The sequence below is a fragment of the Egretta garzetta genome, unplaced genomic scaffold (assembly GCF_000687185.1).
Source record: "Egretta garzetta isolate BGI_Z169 unplaced genomic scaffold, ASM68718v1 scaffold20, whole genome shotgun sequence".
Lineage (NCBI taxonomy): Eukaryota > Metazoa > Chordata > Aves > Pelecaniformes > Ardeidae > Egretta > Egretta garzetta.
The window spans coordinates 918,454-934,029 of NW_009258388.1; the positions used below are offsets into that span (position 1 = coordinate 918,454).

General features: G+C 39.8%; 1 protein-coding gene across 1 annotated transcript in view; it reads right to left on the reverse strand.

The window, feature by feature from the left end:
- DLG2 (discs large MAGUK scaffold protein 2) overlaps positions 1 to 15,576 on the reverse strand; it is a 698,848-nt gene that overhangs the window by 586,888 nt on the left and 96,384 nt on the right. The window contains exon 2 of the mRNA XM_035897884.1: positions 11,907 to 12,068. Coding sequence (XP_035753777.1) covers positions 11,907 to 12,068 — 162 coding nt within the window. The remainder of the gene's footprint in view (positions 1 to 11,906; positions 12,069 to 15,576) is intronic.

The window sequence follows — 15,576 nt, forward strand, 5'->3', positions numbered from 1 at the left end:
CAGGCTGTTTCTCTACCCCATGGCATTTTGTGTAGCTCCAAACTGGCTCAGATCCCTCTCCAGTCTGAGATAATGACCTGGCGTAGGAACTCAGCTGCTGAGTCATTCCACTTCAGCAAGAAAGCGTGAGAAGAAAAGGTGTAGGGATAAAGTCAGTATATGAAAATTTATGGAAAGCCATAGATGTATGTTTCCAATGGCTCTATAGTCCAGCTGAGAAGGTAGAGTTTCTAAGTCATTCTGGTCTGAAAGAAGTATCAGTACTGGGAAACATATCTATCCTACTTCTCTGCAGCTACGCTAGAAAAAGAGCCGCTACACTTCCAAATGAGGAAGATACAGCCCCTAAGCACAGACATGCACAGTCCTCCAAAGGCATAAATATGGAAATTCCCAGTACGTCAAGTGCTGAAAGAAAATACAGGAGGCAAATTAAGTTTTCCAAAGCAATCCCAAGACTTCACTTTTTTAATAGCAATAATAGGCTGACACAGAGACGCTCTATTGCTTTGCTCAACACAGTTGTTTTTCTACTGTTTAGAAATATAAGTACTGACATGATGCTCTGCCTGGCTGACTGTTGCCTCTCTCTCTATATGCAACTCTGTTTCTGTATTAGTCTTTGAGGTACAAGTGTTTAGTAGTCCTTATGGCCTAGTTTATACTCCAAGATAGAGACAGGATTAAAATTCACTAATCCCAGTATCTTTAGGAGAGTGTAGGTAAATAGCACTTTCAGAAATGGAAACCTGTCTTGGGTATTTTAACTGAGATTGCTTGAGTCAGTTCTTCAGACATTCTCTGACATTACAGCTTATTCATAAAGTATAAGCAAACCGAAACATCCTTGTCTGCACTTTACTGTACTCATTCCCATTTGCCTTAAGTAAATACCAAATCTCCAAGGTACTGAAAAAACAATGCCTTTTCAAAACAGAAGCAAAATTATGAACATAATAATTAGGAAAAGAACCCATTTTCAGCTGAAACCTCTAATTCAGTTCAGATTGGCTCCGTTTATGGATTTGTTGCAAAATAGTAAAGGAAACCAACTGCCGAATGACTGCTAAAGACGAAACAGCAGTAATTGGGGTGTGAAATCGGACGTAAGCATGATCATCAGAAGTTGGTTGATGACATTAACACTCCTAGAGTGTTAAGTTGTTAACTTTGAGCTATTTGGGCCAATTCCCAGTAATTAATATAAGCCTTTATACTCACATGCTATGTACTATCATTGAAAATTCTATTTCCCTGCTTGGCATTTGCTCATCTGCTTGATCAAAGACACAATTTGTGACACTGACTTCAAAGTAGAAATTTCTTTATTTGTTGAAAACTCCATTACTCTTTTCAGCATTTCCAATGTCATGTTATCAATTATAATAATTTTATTAAGTTGATTATCAGGTTTAATGATTTTTTTATTTAGAAGCACAAACTTCAGCCACTCAGAGCTGATTAAGCCCAATGCAGCAATCCAGACAGATGTTTATTATAATTGCAGTGGAAAAGAGGCTTTGAAAAAATCAGCTGTGTACTTTTTCTTTGAGAATGCCATTATTTTCTGCAGAACACAGTTTAACCTAAAAAGCTAACTTCTACCTCTTACACATGTAAAAGACACATTCTGTTCAAATTTGGAAGATAACAGATGCTATTCTATGTGCTTGAGTCTGTTGGTTGAAAAAAAAAAAAAAATCAATTGCAACTGCTGTGGCCCAGAGTTTTTATAAGTCTTAGCAGAATAAAAGCTGCCCAGAGTGCTGTGATTTCATGGGCAACTGTGATCCACTGGACTTGATAACATTCAAGTGTGTTTCATATTGCTTTTGCTTGGGGGGAAGAAAATCCAACAAATCAACACAACTATTCATAAAGATCACATACGACAAAAGAGAGGCAGGAAGAACCATGTCTCTTATTCTTTCAAAGCAGCCAAAAAGCAAAATGATCAATAAGAGTGCAATTGTGTTGAACAAGAAGGGCATCAATCATTACACGTTAACAGCTACCTGGTACAAACTTGTACTTCGTGGGTGGCTCTCAGTGTTAACAAGATCCATGTGTAGGTGTAGGAATGGATATAACAGAAAAATAAGGAAGAAATACCTAAAGGAGAAATACAGGAATGGATCCTGAAGGCAATTCAGAAAAAAAAAAAAATATCACAAGAAAAAGTTACACCGTTACACCGATTAACTATGGAAAAGAAAAACAAAAACATGGGACGGGAGAAGACAGCAAAAAGTACTGTGGGAAGTCAAGTTAGTAAACAGTGCAGCTCTTAAAAAGTCACCTGAGTCATCAAGCCTACTGACTATTTTTTGACATTTCCCCCAACTGCATCAGCTTCAGTAGCAATATTGCCTTTAAAAGATTATTAGAAAGCAACATGACCTGCTGAATAGACATGTTGAAGGGAACCAAATGGCAAAAAGCATTTTCCATTTAAAAAAAAAAAAAAATAATCTTTCTGAGAAGTCTCAGCTATTGATACCAAGCTGTTACACAGTAACAAGCTCTAAAACTCTTATTTAGACTAGATTCTACACAAAGTGTTGGAAAATAATAGTCAGTTCAGAAATATCTTTTTTCTTAAAAATGCCAAAATTCTGTTGTTTTTTTCACAGCTCTACAGTCCACAAAACTACATTACAGCAAGATGAAATAAAAGGCATGAGAAACGGGAGTTTAAAAAAGAAGCACTTGCAAACAAAATGTGTATTAGCTTTAGTGCTTCTTAGTCAGGCTGCCAAGATATTCTTCCATAAGGTCTGACTAAACAAAATCTGTCCTCTGCGTGGTGTTGCTCCCTTCTCCCAAGCAACAAGTTATAGGACAAGAGAAAATGGCCTCGAGTTGCCGATTGGATATTAGGAAAATCTCTTCACCGAAAGGGTTGTCAAGAATTGGAACAGGCTGCCCAGTGAAGTGGTGGAGTCCTCGTCCCTGGAGGTATTTCAAAGATGTGTAGGTGCTTAGGGACATGGTTTAGTGGTGAGATGGCAGGGTTAGGTTAATGGTCGGACTTGATGATCTTAAAGGTCTTTTCCAACTTAAATGATTCTGTGATGGTAGCCGCACCCAACCAGAGCTTCTGGAGTTGAAAACTTCTGATTAGTACTTTGTTTTACATCTGATTCTGACAAAAGCCAGAATGTTTTTGATGTATGTATACATATATCCAATGTTATCATTGGATGTATAAACAAATATCTTCTCCTGAGTGAGTGAATTATCAGGATATTCCCCAGTGAAAAGGTATTACAGCAGTTTAATGCTTCGTTTAAAATGCAGAGTACATTCCCAAGCACCAGTAGTAGCTGAAGTCTGACAGAAGGGCATTTCAGGCACTGAGCTTAAGGAAACAACTGGTGTTAAACCTGTCTGACATCTCTGAGAAAAATCCCTCCTGTTACAGTCTGACTAATAACTCCAAGCTGCTTTATTGCACTTTTCATCAGTAGGTCACAAAACGCTTTGGAAAGGTGGCAAACATTGTTACAGATACTTTACAAATGGACTGGTATTCTTGTACTCCTGGACTCAAAGAAAGGAATGGAGAGAACAGACAAATCTTATGTCTGTAGCATCTAGTAGTGTTTCCATGGATTTGCTGGATATATTCTACTTATTTCAGCTGGGAAAAACCCCCACCTTTATAATACAACATCTCTCTCTGTTTATTTTATATACTATGAGTATTTCATATGGCCAATACATCAAGGAAAAAACAAGCTCATTTCATTACAGGGAAGCAAGGAGTAACTAGTACGATGCAAAACATTACAGAAAGACAAAGAGGGGTTCCTGGAATTTCTCATTTTCTTGGTTATAAGTGAGAGACACGGCCAGGAATATTTGCAATATATCAGCCTTTTTTCAAGAAATAAGACTTGGGAACAAGGCTATCCTTAAGGAGAAATCTACTATCTGAAAAGAATAAAAGATAAAACAGCTAATTAATAGTAATGGGTAAAGCACACAGTAGATCAAGAACAGAGAAAGTCTCCTGAAACTGCAATTCAGATTAACACTTGAAAAGACTTTCAATACCTAGGAGGCCCTTACAAAGTAAACAGTGTCCATAGCCTGAAAATATTTTCAAATTCCTTTGAAAATTCCTTTCTTTATTCTTTGGGCAAATCTAACCACATATAATGGTAGTCACTGTCAGAATTTGCCTTGCCTGTGTCCATCAGAAGCCATCATTTATTTCACCAAAAAATAAAGGATTGAAATGCCTGAGGTTTACCTTAAGTTGCAGAGATTTCTCCAATTAAATCACCCACCGACAGAAGCATTTTTATTTGGTTTCTTTTTAATTCTGTCAGAAGCTAGAAAGATAAAAAGGTACTGTCTGCACCAACATAAATCGTGTGGAAAGCCAGCAATCAGAAATCCAAGGCAAAAAAAAAAAAAAAAAAATCAAGCACACAAAACAATGGACTTAGCTATGATGACAAAACCCCAAAACTATTCGTCATTAGTAACTATTCTTTACCGTAACATTCACATTTTGCACCATTTTAGGACTTTCTTCAGAGTAAGACAAGGACTGCAAAAATGAAAGACATTCCTACCCACACGAAATTAAGATACGAAATATTCTTCAGAATTCTAATTTATAAGCTGCTTGTTTCGCCTTGAAACATAACAAAATAACATAAAAATTCAGAGCTGCTTTTGCCACTTCTCTAATAGCAAGGGCAAGCAGATACATTTGTGTGTTTCCTTTGTCTCTTTTTACTCCGATTGCTTTTTTATATTAAAAAACATAGATCACAGATACAGATCTATGATGTATGCTTATCTGCTGTTACAGTAAGAGATGAGCAGTACATGATTAAGCATGTAACAAGTGTTGTATCTTAATGAAGCAACCTACTGAATATTCAGTGGAATGCAACTGATACAGACTGCAGTAAGGGGCTTTGCCAATAACTGCATATTAAAAAGGGGGAGGGGGGAGGGGGGGAACAAACCAACCCCAAACCACAAAAGCTAGGAAGCTACCAGGGCAGAGATCAAAAGTATTATTATAAGATCATTGCTACCGGGCTGAGCCACCCTGGGGCCAAAAAAATGCTTCATGCAGATTAGCTATACTTATGAAATGTAGTCAGCGTAAGCGAAGAAAAGGATGCAAGATTAAATTTTAGATGGCTTGCTAATATATCCATGCATACATTAATATGTCCTCTATATAACCCCAATTAATTTTGTAACTGCAAGAGAAAACTTCAGGCTTCTGTTCCTGATGCACAACAAAGCATCAGCCTCTCACAGCCCTCCACAGCTCTTCAGAGCCTCTGAAATGCAGCAGCTTTGCTCTGGAAGAACAGCCTGTTTGTCATACCTGAACACCAGAAATCTAAAAAAAAAAAAAAAGAAAGAAAAAAACCCCAGCCTTATCTTGTTCTCTTTCCTATCTGAACTTCGCCTCTAACATAGGGTTCTTCCCCAGTAATAGGAATTAAGGATGTTCAGCAGCTCTAGAAAAATAAATGGGGTTTCTTATCAGAGTTGGATGATCCCCTCAAAAGCACTAGCAACTGTATTTACACTGGAGTATCAGGCATGGTAACGCTGAAAGCTGCAGCAACAAGCTTTTCCTGTGTCAGTCTGGTTCCCTGGTACCTAGAGATATTTACAGTTACGTGAGCAGAGGACTTCCCTGCAACCACTCATTTAAAACAACTACACAAGCCTACCGAGTGTATTTTCTAATTCTGTTTTGCAGCCCTGTGCAGCAACATCTCGAGTTAACCTACAGCTCACGAGATCCACTGCAACACCATGAGAGTCCTGGAGTTTGCTATTCTCACAGTACCTGTGACCAGTTCCTGACATAGTACAGAATACAATAGTAAAACCATAGTCCCAAAACTTTGCAAACTGAGAAAGGGAACTGTGGCATCTGAACCAGGTAAAAAAAAAAAAAAAAAAAAAAAAAATCAATACATAATGTTTTGACCTTATTTATCCAAATTGTCTTTAGAAGTCAATTTTTACTGCAGTCCATGTTAATTCATGAAATAAATAGCTCTTACCTAATCTACATTTTTAGTCACAAAAAATTACTCTTTATGACAGTTTCCAGGATGCTCGAGCTAAGATGTTTTTCACAGATTAATTAATCATCCAAGCTCATCCTCAGAGCCTTTTTCCCCATCTTTGTTAATTTGTCAGAAGAGCACGGCAACCACCGTAGTGAGCTCTGATTCACACTTGGACAAGGAAGGCTTCAGAGATGACAAAAAAGCCGTTTCATTAAAGACGGCAAAGCGGGAACGTCAGATTCTGGGAGCCTTCCCACGAGTGGCCTTCCTGCACCCAAGTGGATAACAAGAAGAATGACAGGAGTGCAAAGGACACTTTACACACTCACCAAAAGATGGAAGTTGGGAAAGAGAGAAATCTGCCTTGGAGCAGCAAAAAAAAACTACTAGAAACAGAGGATCTCAAGTAATGGGTAAGACAGGGGCTTTTGCCATGATCAAGAAAAAAGAAGAAATGGAGTCAATGTGCTATGGTGATGGGAGAAGCAAGTCTCCTTCTGAAAACCAATTTACACAAACATCAGTTCATGTACGACCTTAACTTTGGAGACCTCGAAGCAAATGAATTGCCCATTTGCTTCATGCAGAGATGATTTTTCCCTCTCTCCATGGGAAAGTCATTCTATCAAGCCTGACTTTCTATAAGTCATCAGCAACCCTGCTGAGCTGCAGGACAACACCCTGGGACAGAAGAAAAAAAAAAGCCAACAAAAAACCCCAACCAAACCAAAAAAAACCCCAAGGAGTAGAACACTTGACAGATACATAAATAGAGGCGCTGCGGCTCCCGTGCCCCCTCCTCCCCCCCCTGAACTTCCTTGCTTAAAAATATCCCAGGCTAAGATAATAACACTAATTTACCTGGCTACTTGCTTTTGCATAACTGCCATTGATGCTTACACTCAAACCTCGCATTAAGTTAGGAAATGGAGATAGTAGTTGTAGTAATCTGACGTTTAAAATGTTCAGGCAACCAAGGAGTTGCAACATCCTTACGTGGATTTTTACTTTTAAGCTTATCTAAAGAAAGTGGAATAGACTTAAAACAAAAAGAAATCTAAGGTCACAATAATACTAACAAGGTTCATTTAGAAGCTAGTTAGTGTTCATTTAATGAACACGGATTAGCTCTAGTCCTAGGAGGAAGGGAAATAAAGGTGCATTTAATTTAGAGACAGAACTTGCATGTCTGAATTTCAGGTACAGTTGTGTTGTATTCAGATTTCCCAACGCACCAGGGATTCAGAAGGTACCTAATTTCTAACCAGGCGTTTTTACGGAATTAGCATGTTTTAAACCATGTAAGAAAAACCTCCATGGCAGGCCACCGAGGCCTTAGAGCTGCAGATCAAAGGATTCTGAGCTTACTGCACCATCTTGTGTCAAACGACAGAAAGTGCAACAAGATTATTTTAAGCGATCTTTTCATTACATTACATACTTTTTCCTTTAACACATTAATAAACCACAATTTCATCACCTCCGTAAGTTGCAAAGAACATTTATCAGCTTAATACAGCAACTCTCTCTTCCACCAAACTTCTCGCACGTTAGCATTTTTCCCAAATGTTAATACAGCCACATAACCGAAAACTTCCTTTAGAACTCCAGTGTTTGACATTCTAAGTTGCTGAAGCTATTGGAAATTTTATCTTCTCCACACTAATAAGTAGATCAACCTTTAATACAAGTTTGCAGCTTTCTAAAATTAAGCATTTTCTAGAACTGAGTTGAGCATACAGGAAATACTACAAGAAGAAAAGTAGTAGAAGGGTGGAAGGTTCATGCAAGAAATCTGAAGTTACAAAAGTAAAAATCACAGAGAAAAGAGGGTCTGTTTTTCAGCACAACGGTTCTTGCTCATTATTATCTTCTGAAAAGAAGTAATCTTTTGACTAACATACTAGATTTTAGGTACTTGAAAGATAACAAGACATTGCAATATCAGAAAACTCTTCATGTTCCTAAGTGATATTTAGCATACTCAGTATCTGAGTGTCCCAGAGATTTTCAGAATGGTTGAGGACCAGATTTCTGATTATTCAGCGTGCAAAACTAGTGTAAGGTCATTGAAGAATCATAGAATCATTTAGGTTGGAAAAGACCTTTAAGATCATCAAGTCCAACCGTTAACCTAAATCCCACCACTAAACCATGTCCCTAAGCACCTCGTCTGCCTGGCTTCTAAATACCTCCAGGGATGGGGACTTCACTACTTCCCTGGGCAAGAAAATTATCTTTATAAAAAAAACTTCTGAAGTAACCAATAAGGATGAGCTCCACTAGGGTATTTCTGGACTACATCAAACCACATAATCTGGAATATGAAATTACAGCCAAGTTCTTTAACAATTTGTACACAGGAACTTGATATCAAATTTAAGATGCATCTGTTCTACGCAACACAGTACCATGTCAGGCATTCCGAATCACACACATCTTCAAAAAGATGGGCTGAATCCTTCCATCCTGAGGGTTAGAAAGTCTTTCAAAAATCCCTGGAATGTTTTACTAAGAGATGTATACATGGGGTATAAACAGGTTTCTCTGCTTGACCTTCAACCATCTGCAAAACTTGTAACTGTAATGTTAAGTCTGTGCTCAAGCTGTCAAGCTGGCTTCTGGATGCACACCAAGATGCACACTGCAAACTTGGGAGCACAGGGATGGTAGCAAGCAGTCTACCGGTACAGTCAAGGTATAACATCTATGGCCTCCTGAGATGGCTGCGGGTACTGGTCAGTTGGGGGGGCTGGGACCAGCTACCCTGAAGGGTAGTTTTCTGATTGCATGGTCTTTGCAGATTTCTTTCCAAATGAACACAAACGTATGGAAACCAGCAATTTTTTCCTCTGCCAAAACCTTTTCAATTAGGAAAAGTGATGTGATTAAGATGGATATGTGGCTTGGCCTTGGGAAAACACTTTGGTTCCAAAGCATCTTAACTGGATTATTTTTATGCTCAACCTTTTTTTTTTTTTTTTTAACATGATTTCAAAGATAAAAACTTTCAGTAAATCATCCTGTCATCAGGGCATTTTGCAGCCACTAAACACAAAAGTCTGCCTCAAAAATTCTTTGAGAGGTTCACCTGCAGATCCCACAGGGAAATTCAGGCAGTGACTTAACCCCACTCAGCCAGACCGCCACCCCCTGCCTATGCACCGGGCTTGCTGGCCAGGCGGCTGGTCAGGCAGACAGTCCTAGTGACACACAGGAGGTGATGTGATCCCTCTCTTGGTTCTTCCATTTACACACATTTTCCCTTTGCACCAAACACTCTGACCTGTATTCAGAAAGCTGGGGCAGAACCGTTCCAGTGCAAACAGCTCTCAGTGGAGTCTCCCAACCGCTTTATCCCACTGCAATTGCCAGTGCCTTCTCACTCCTAAGGCTAGAGTTGCCAGGCTGTATTTGGACCCCAGCATATATATCCTCAGAGCAGAATTCCAGCAGTTCCACCTCTCATGCAAGGCAATTAAATATTTAAATTGCAGGCACACTTATCCAGCAAATCTTTAAAAACCAGTATTTTATTTCTCCTTAGGAAGGCACAGCATAGGTTGAAAGGCAATATGCCTGAGATTTAGATAATAACAGATTAGTCAGTGCAGCCATGTTTACAGAATACTACTGAGAAGAGCGTGGAGTACCTAATGTTATCAGACTGTAGGATGGGAAGTCTGTAACTCAAGACAACAACCAATTCTTCTTGGATTTTGGAGAGTTCGGAATGCTACTTCTCAACTACGTGGAAATCACTGTGATAAAAACCTTCTGAACAGGGATTTCAGTCAATTCCCAGGAACAAAAGTGAACCCAAAGTGGGTATTTCAGATGGGAAGGCTACCACAGTGCAGAAGGCAGAACCTTCTAGCAGAAGGTTTACTCCAGCCTCTTGAGCTAATTGTCTACTGAAAGTTAAAAGACAGGACACAGACTACAGGAGAAAGCAAGCAGGAACTTCAAAGCTGTCGGAAAAGACAAATTACTAAGTTTAGATTAAGTGGCAGGCATGAGACACTGTGAATATCTGAAGGAAAGAAGGGAAAGGGACAGAGTCAAAGACAGAAATCCTCAGGCTCGGGAGACAACTTGCAGAAGACACTGCTTTTCCAGAGGAAATGCTATATAGCTCCTCTCCTCCCATCACTTCAGAAAACAGCAGAAGAAAACATCTTTGTTTTGTCAGAAGAGCAAATTAGACTGGAAGCTGTTTTAAGGCAACTGTATATGTCTGGGGATACCCTTCACCTCACTTCACAATAAGCTTTTTATCATCTTTGTTACGTTATCAGCTTGGATCACGCAGCCTTACTTGAAAGCCTCAATCTGTGAAGCAAAATATCTTTATTTTTTTTTTTTACTTTCATGAATAAGAAGCACCACTATAACGTTAATATTCAAGGAGCCTTTAGAGGAGCAGGGATGCTTCTCTTCCAGGCAAGAAATTGCTTTGTCTGGGATTGTCCCCTGAGGTTACACAGAGGCCACATGGAGGTAATCCCTTCCAAATAAATAAGTTGATCTGCTTCAGCAGGCGAAGATATATCGCAGCTTGATACTGTTGGCTTCTGCAGTAGAAGTTAGGTAAGCTGGAAAGCTGCTAAAACATGAAAAGACAAACGACCTACAAACTACATAACAGAGCAAAAAGAGCAGAGGACAAAGATTAATGCACATGGCTATTCCATGAAGGCTCAATGAACACCAGCTGCATTCGCATCAATCTTTAATAATAAACATTTCCTTTCACTTGTAACCAGGCTGCAATCACTCTGCTAGGCAAGCGATGCCCATTTCACAGGCTTTGAGCACCAGAAGGAGCAAAGCCCATCTGCCTTGTTTGCTGCTTAGTTAATTGCCTGAATAAAACCATTACCCAGAACATCACCACCTCTAGTAAAAAAAAAAAAAAAAAAAAAAAAAAAAAAAAAATCTTCTTTTTTTCTCCTTACCAGGCCTAGTAGAAAATAAAACCAGGAAAACCATCATGCTCATCACTCCATCCATGCTCCCATCATTAGAGAAGTTTTAGGAACATCTTCAAACTATTGCAGTCTTATTAAAGAGCAAATATAATTTTCAAAAATTGTTTTCTTTTTCATTAATATACAGGTCCACCATGAAGATAAATCCTTTTTACCCAGCCAGGTATATCAGAGGACACCAAACACACATACAGAAAAACCTCCTGTATTTCATAAATAGTTGCCTTAGATAGCAGACAGATGTCTCTGCATCACTCTGAATTGCAACAAAACCCACAGAAAACAGCAAGTGCTTGAGCAATAAGGATCTGAACACTGGCAAATGAGCTCCCTTTTCAGGCGTAAGTTATGACTTTGATGTAGCTTTTTGAGAGATGCAAAACCCAGGACTCCATCAGATGGCTACATTTACAGTATGTTTTTCAGTTTTGAACAAAGACAGTCAGGAAGGGAAGTCTGCCATTCCAAAATCACGATGATCCTGAGGCTGAGAACCTACATTATTCCTTTCTCAATGTACAGAAAAAAAGGCTCATTTGCCAGGAATGAGCTCATTAGAATCGTCTATAGAATTGTCTAGGTTGGAAAAGACCTTTAAGATCATCAAGTCCAACCATTTTGCCTCCCTCAAAGCAAAAAGCTGCCATCTCAACACAAAGCTTTCCTAACTCAACCATCACCCTGTTACATGACAACGAGCCTTAAAAACTCAGCACAGGACAAGCAATCTGCAATGATACCTTTCAAAAAGCAGCTTGTCTGTTTGTATGACAAAATAAGTTTCCCACGTGCTTCATGAGACTGTTTTCTCATATTTGACGACCAAAGCCACAGTGAATCTCAATCCTACCTTCAAAGGAGAAATGTGCGACTGTAAGACGTATCCATGGACATTCTCTATTTGAGACAAGTTCTTCTCTGACACGTGAACAAGCTCTGGGCCTCTCACTTCGTGGGTTAATCGAGGCAAAGTATGATCGTGCGGAGCATCCTCATCTTGATAACGATATTTCTAGAGAAAAAAAGATAGTGAGGAAAAACAGATAAGCTTTGAGGAGGCAATGCACATGTATTAATGTAAATACAGGATAACAGATAAGTATCAGACATTAGACAATATAACTCTTGGATTTCCTAATCTGTTCTGGAGAGAATACCTCACTCTTTAATGATTCATCAAATAGAGAAAATGTAATCTATCACACTGATACACAAAACTTTCACTGTCAATAGACATTTGAGACCATATACTGCTAAGGGTTAATAATTAAAAAAAAAAAAAAAAAAAAAGAAAAACATGTTGATTGCTGAACTGCAGCTTTAGCTCACATTTCCCACCCCCACATTAATAATTGCACTTTTATAGCCTTTCTCCACAAACTATTTGAGCCATTTTCCATGTGCTCTGATGTTGGAGAGCACGCATGCACTTCTACAGAGCCACAGTTCGGCAGAAAATTACTCTCCAGTAAAATGTTTTCCTTACCCTGAACACTAATTAGGCTGTGGGGTGTTATAGCTCCCTTCTCCAGGGAGAGGGAAGATAAGAAACAGGAGGTAAGCAGCTTCTCCAAGATCCAAAACAAAGTTTGTAACAACAAGGATTATAACCCTAAAAATTAAATTAATCTGTCCTTGAGCTAGAGTCCTTTTTAAAAAGGCACCATCTACTTGGCTAATGGGACCAGCTGTGTCTTGTGGTGGGGCCATTGGAGCCAGCTGGAGCTGACTGGAACTGACTGGAACCGGCTGTGTTCAGCACGGGGAAGCTCCAACCTCTCTTCACGGCAGCCCCCCACTACCAAAGCCTTGCCTTTTATCCGTGACGCATGTATACACCACTGTTTTGAGGGGGAAGACTACTGAATGGGTCCTGTGGGGGATAGGAATTCATGTGCCATAACACAATGGTGGGGGATGTTGAGACGTTACCACAGGGAGCAGGAGGAGGAGAGTGGAGTGTAAATCAGAAGGGGAGTTTGTAGGTCTTTGGCAGTAAGAGAGGGGCAGATCCTGTCATTGCAAATGCCTTTTTCAGCTGACAGGTATATGTTAAAATATAGGAACGAGCAAAATCAAAGACTAAAGAAAAAACAAAATCAAAACCTAAGACTTATTTAGATAGGCATATAAGAAAAAGAAGTCTTAGGTTCAGGTACACTCACAAGGACATTGCAAAGCAGACCTCTCTGCTGCTCCTGCACTTTGCTTTGACCTCTCAGCTCTGGGGTCTTACTTCATTTACTCATCCCTCTGAAAGCAATCATCCCAGTTTATTCTTGCCTTCACTCTCATGTATGGAAATGTTTCAGCAGTTGCCAATTATTTTCAGAATATACATGTGACATAATTTATTCTCTTCTTCTTTTCTGGGATATGCTTGCAACCCTTCACATATTCACTTTTCAGATAACATAATTCATGAATATATAAAATGACTGGCACCAGACAAGTATTATTTGGGCAAGAAGCCATCTGTCTAATAAATGGTACTCCAACCAATGTCACATTTAAGGCTTGGCACGCAGATAATTTAAGCCCCAAGCAATCAATTATTTTTTTTAATCCAGTGAGTACTCTTTCAAAAAAGACGACTACTCAGAGACACCCTCTTTAAAGTGAGTCATTTGCTAAAATGTGATTAGGAGAAATTACCACAGAATACCAGAGTCATCTCATCTCCCCGGGAAATGGTAAAATGAAAATGTCCAGTGACAGCTTTCCAAAGAGACAGTGTCAGAAGCCATAAGAAGCTTTGTCATAGAAACATAGAATCATAGAATCGTTTCGCTTGGAAAAGACCTTTAAGATCATCAAATCCAACCATTAACATAGCACTGCCAAGTCCACCACTAAACCATGTCCCTAAACACCTCATCTGCCCAGTTTTTAAGTATCCCCCTGAGGGATGGGGACTCGACCACTTCCCTGGGCAGCCCGTTCCAGTGCTTAAGAATCCTTTCAGTAAAGAAATTTTTCCTAATATCCATCCTAAACTTCCCCTGGCACAACTTGAGGCCATTTCCCCTCGTCCTATCACCCATTAACTGGGAGAAGAGACTGACCCCCACCTCACTAGCCCCTCCTGTCAGGCAGTTGTAGAGGGCGAAAAGGTCTCCCCTCAGCCTCCTCTTCTCCAGGCTCAACAACCCCAGTTCCCTCAGCCGCTCCCCATCAGCCTTGTGCTCCAGACCCCTCACCAGCTTTGTTGTTCTTCTCTGGACATGCTCCAGCCCTTCAATGTCTTTCCTGTAGTGAGGGACCCAAAACTGAACACAGTATTTGAGGTGTGGCCTCACCAGTGTGGAATACAGGGGGACGATCACTTCCCTGCTCCTGCTGGCCACACTATTCCTGATACAAATATTTTACTATATATAGAGGGAGACTATTCTGTCCAGAACATTTGTGAAGCTTTACAGCACAAGAAGCAGTGTAAGGTGGCATTAAAGAGAGAACATCTCTTTGACCCATCATCAACTGCAGTGTAGCTGTGGCATAAACAAGAACCAAGGCCCAGAGGAAACTGGTTCACCCTGAGCCCTGTGCTCCCAAAAAGCTGAACACTTGTGCGGATCTCCACTTATAGACTCTCCCATGAAAACCCATGCTTTACAATTAAAACTGATCATTTTATCCAATAACTGCACGTTCCCATGACAAATTCAATAATATCCGTGTTCTTGTGCCATAAACTGGAACGTTTACAGAACAGATTTCCACTTTTCCATTTGCCTTTATCTCCCTCCCACCCCAAGCCCAGCCTTCTCGTTCTTCACAAAGTACGAGCCCAGAGCATTTCTGGGTCAATCCTGTTATGTGTTTGCCTCATGTTCTTAGCACCCAACTCATTGATTTTCATACATCTTTCCTCCCACAGCATCTCTTCACTGAAATGCTTTCAGCTGTGAACCAAAACAGCTTGACACAGCAAAAAGCCAGTGGTAAGACTGAAAATACCAAACCAGAGTTAAGACTCTCCTGCAGAAATGCCTCGTTCCTCTCCATCGCTCTGTCCTGATGGGGTCCTGCAAATGTCCTTGAAATTACCCCATTCCCTAGAAACCAGAGCTTTCTCTAAGGGTTAATTCAAATTTCTGGAGGGAAAAGCATGATTGCACGGAAATGCTACTCTTCATTTGACAAAAGAACAGGTGGATATCTTATGATAATTAAATTACAAATCAGTGCCTGCTGCTGACAGGGTATTGTACGCTGCCAACTAGCATCAGATATTTAAAATCCTCTGTAATTACCTATAATGGGGGAGTGGAGTGCGCTGCTGTGAATTTTTAATATGAACGTGCCTTTTTATAAGAGATCATTCTCTCTACAATGTGAGATCATTACAGCACCACTGCTCCTTGTGTCGTACTGTCTAAAGGAGCATTTCTAAGACTGTGTTTGCCAAAGAGCTGTCAGCTAAACAGGACTGAAGATATCAATCTGGCAGAAGGTACTGGTCAAAAGCCTTAAATTTCGACAAAGCCAGCTCCCAAGCAAAAAAAAAAAAATAAAAA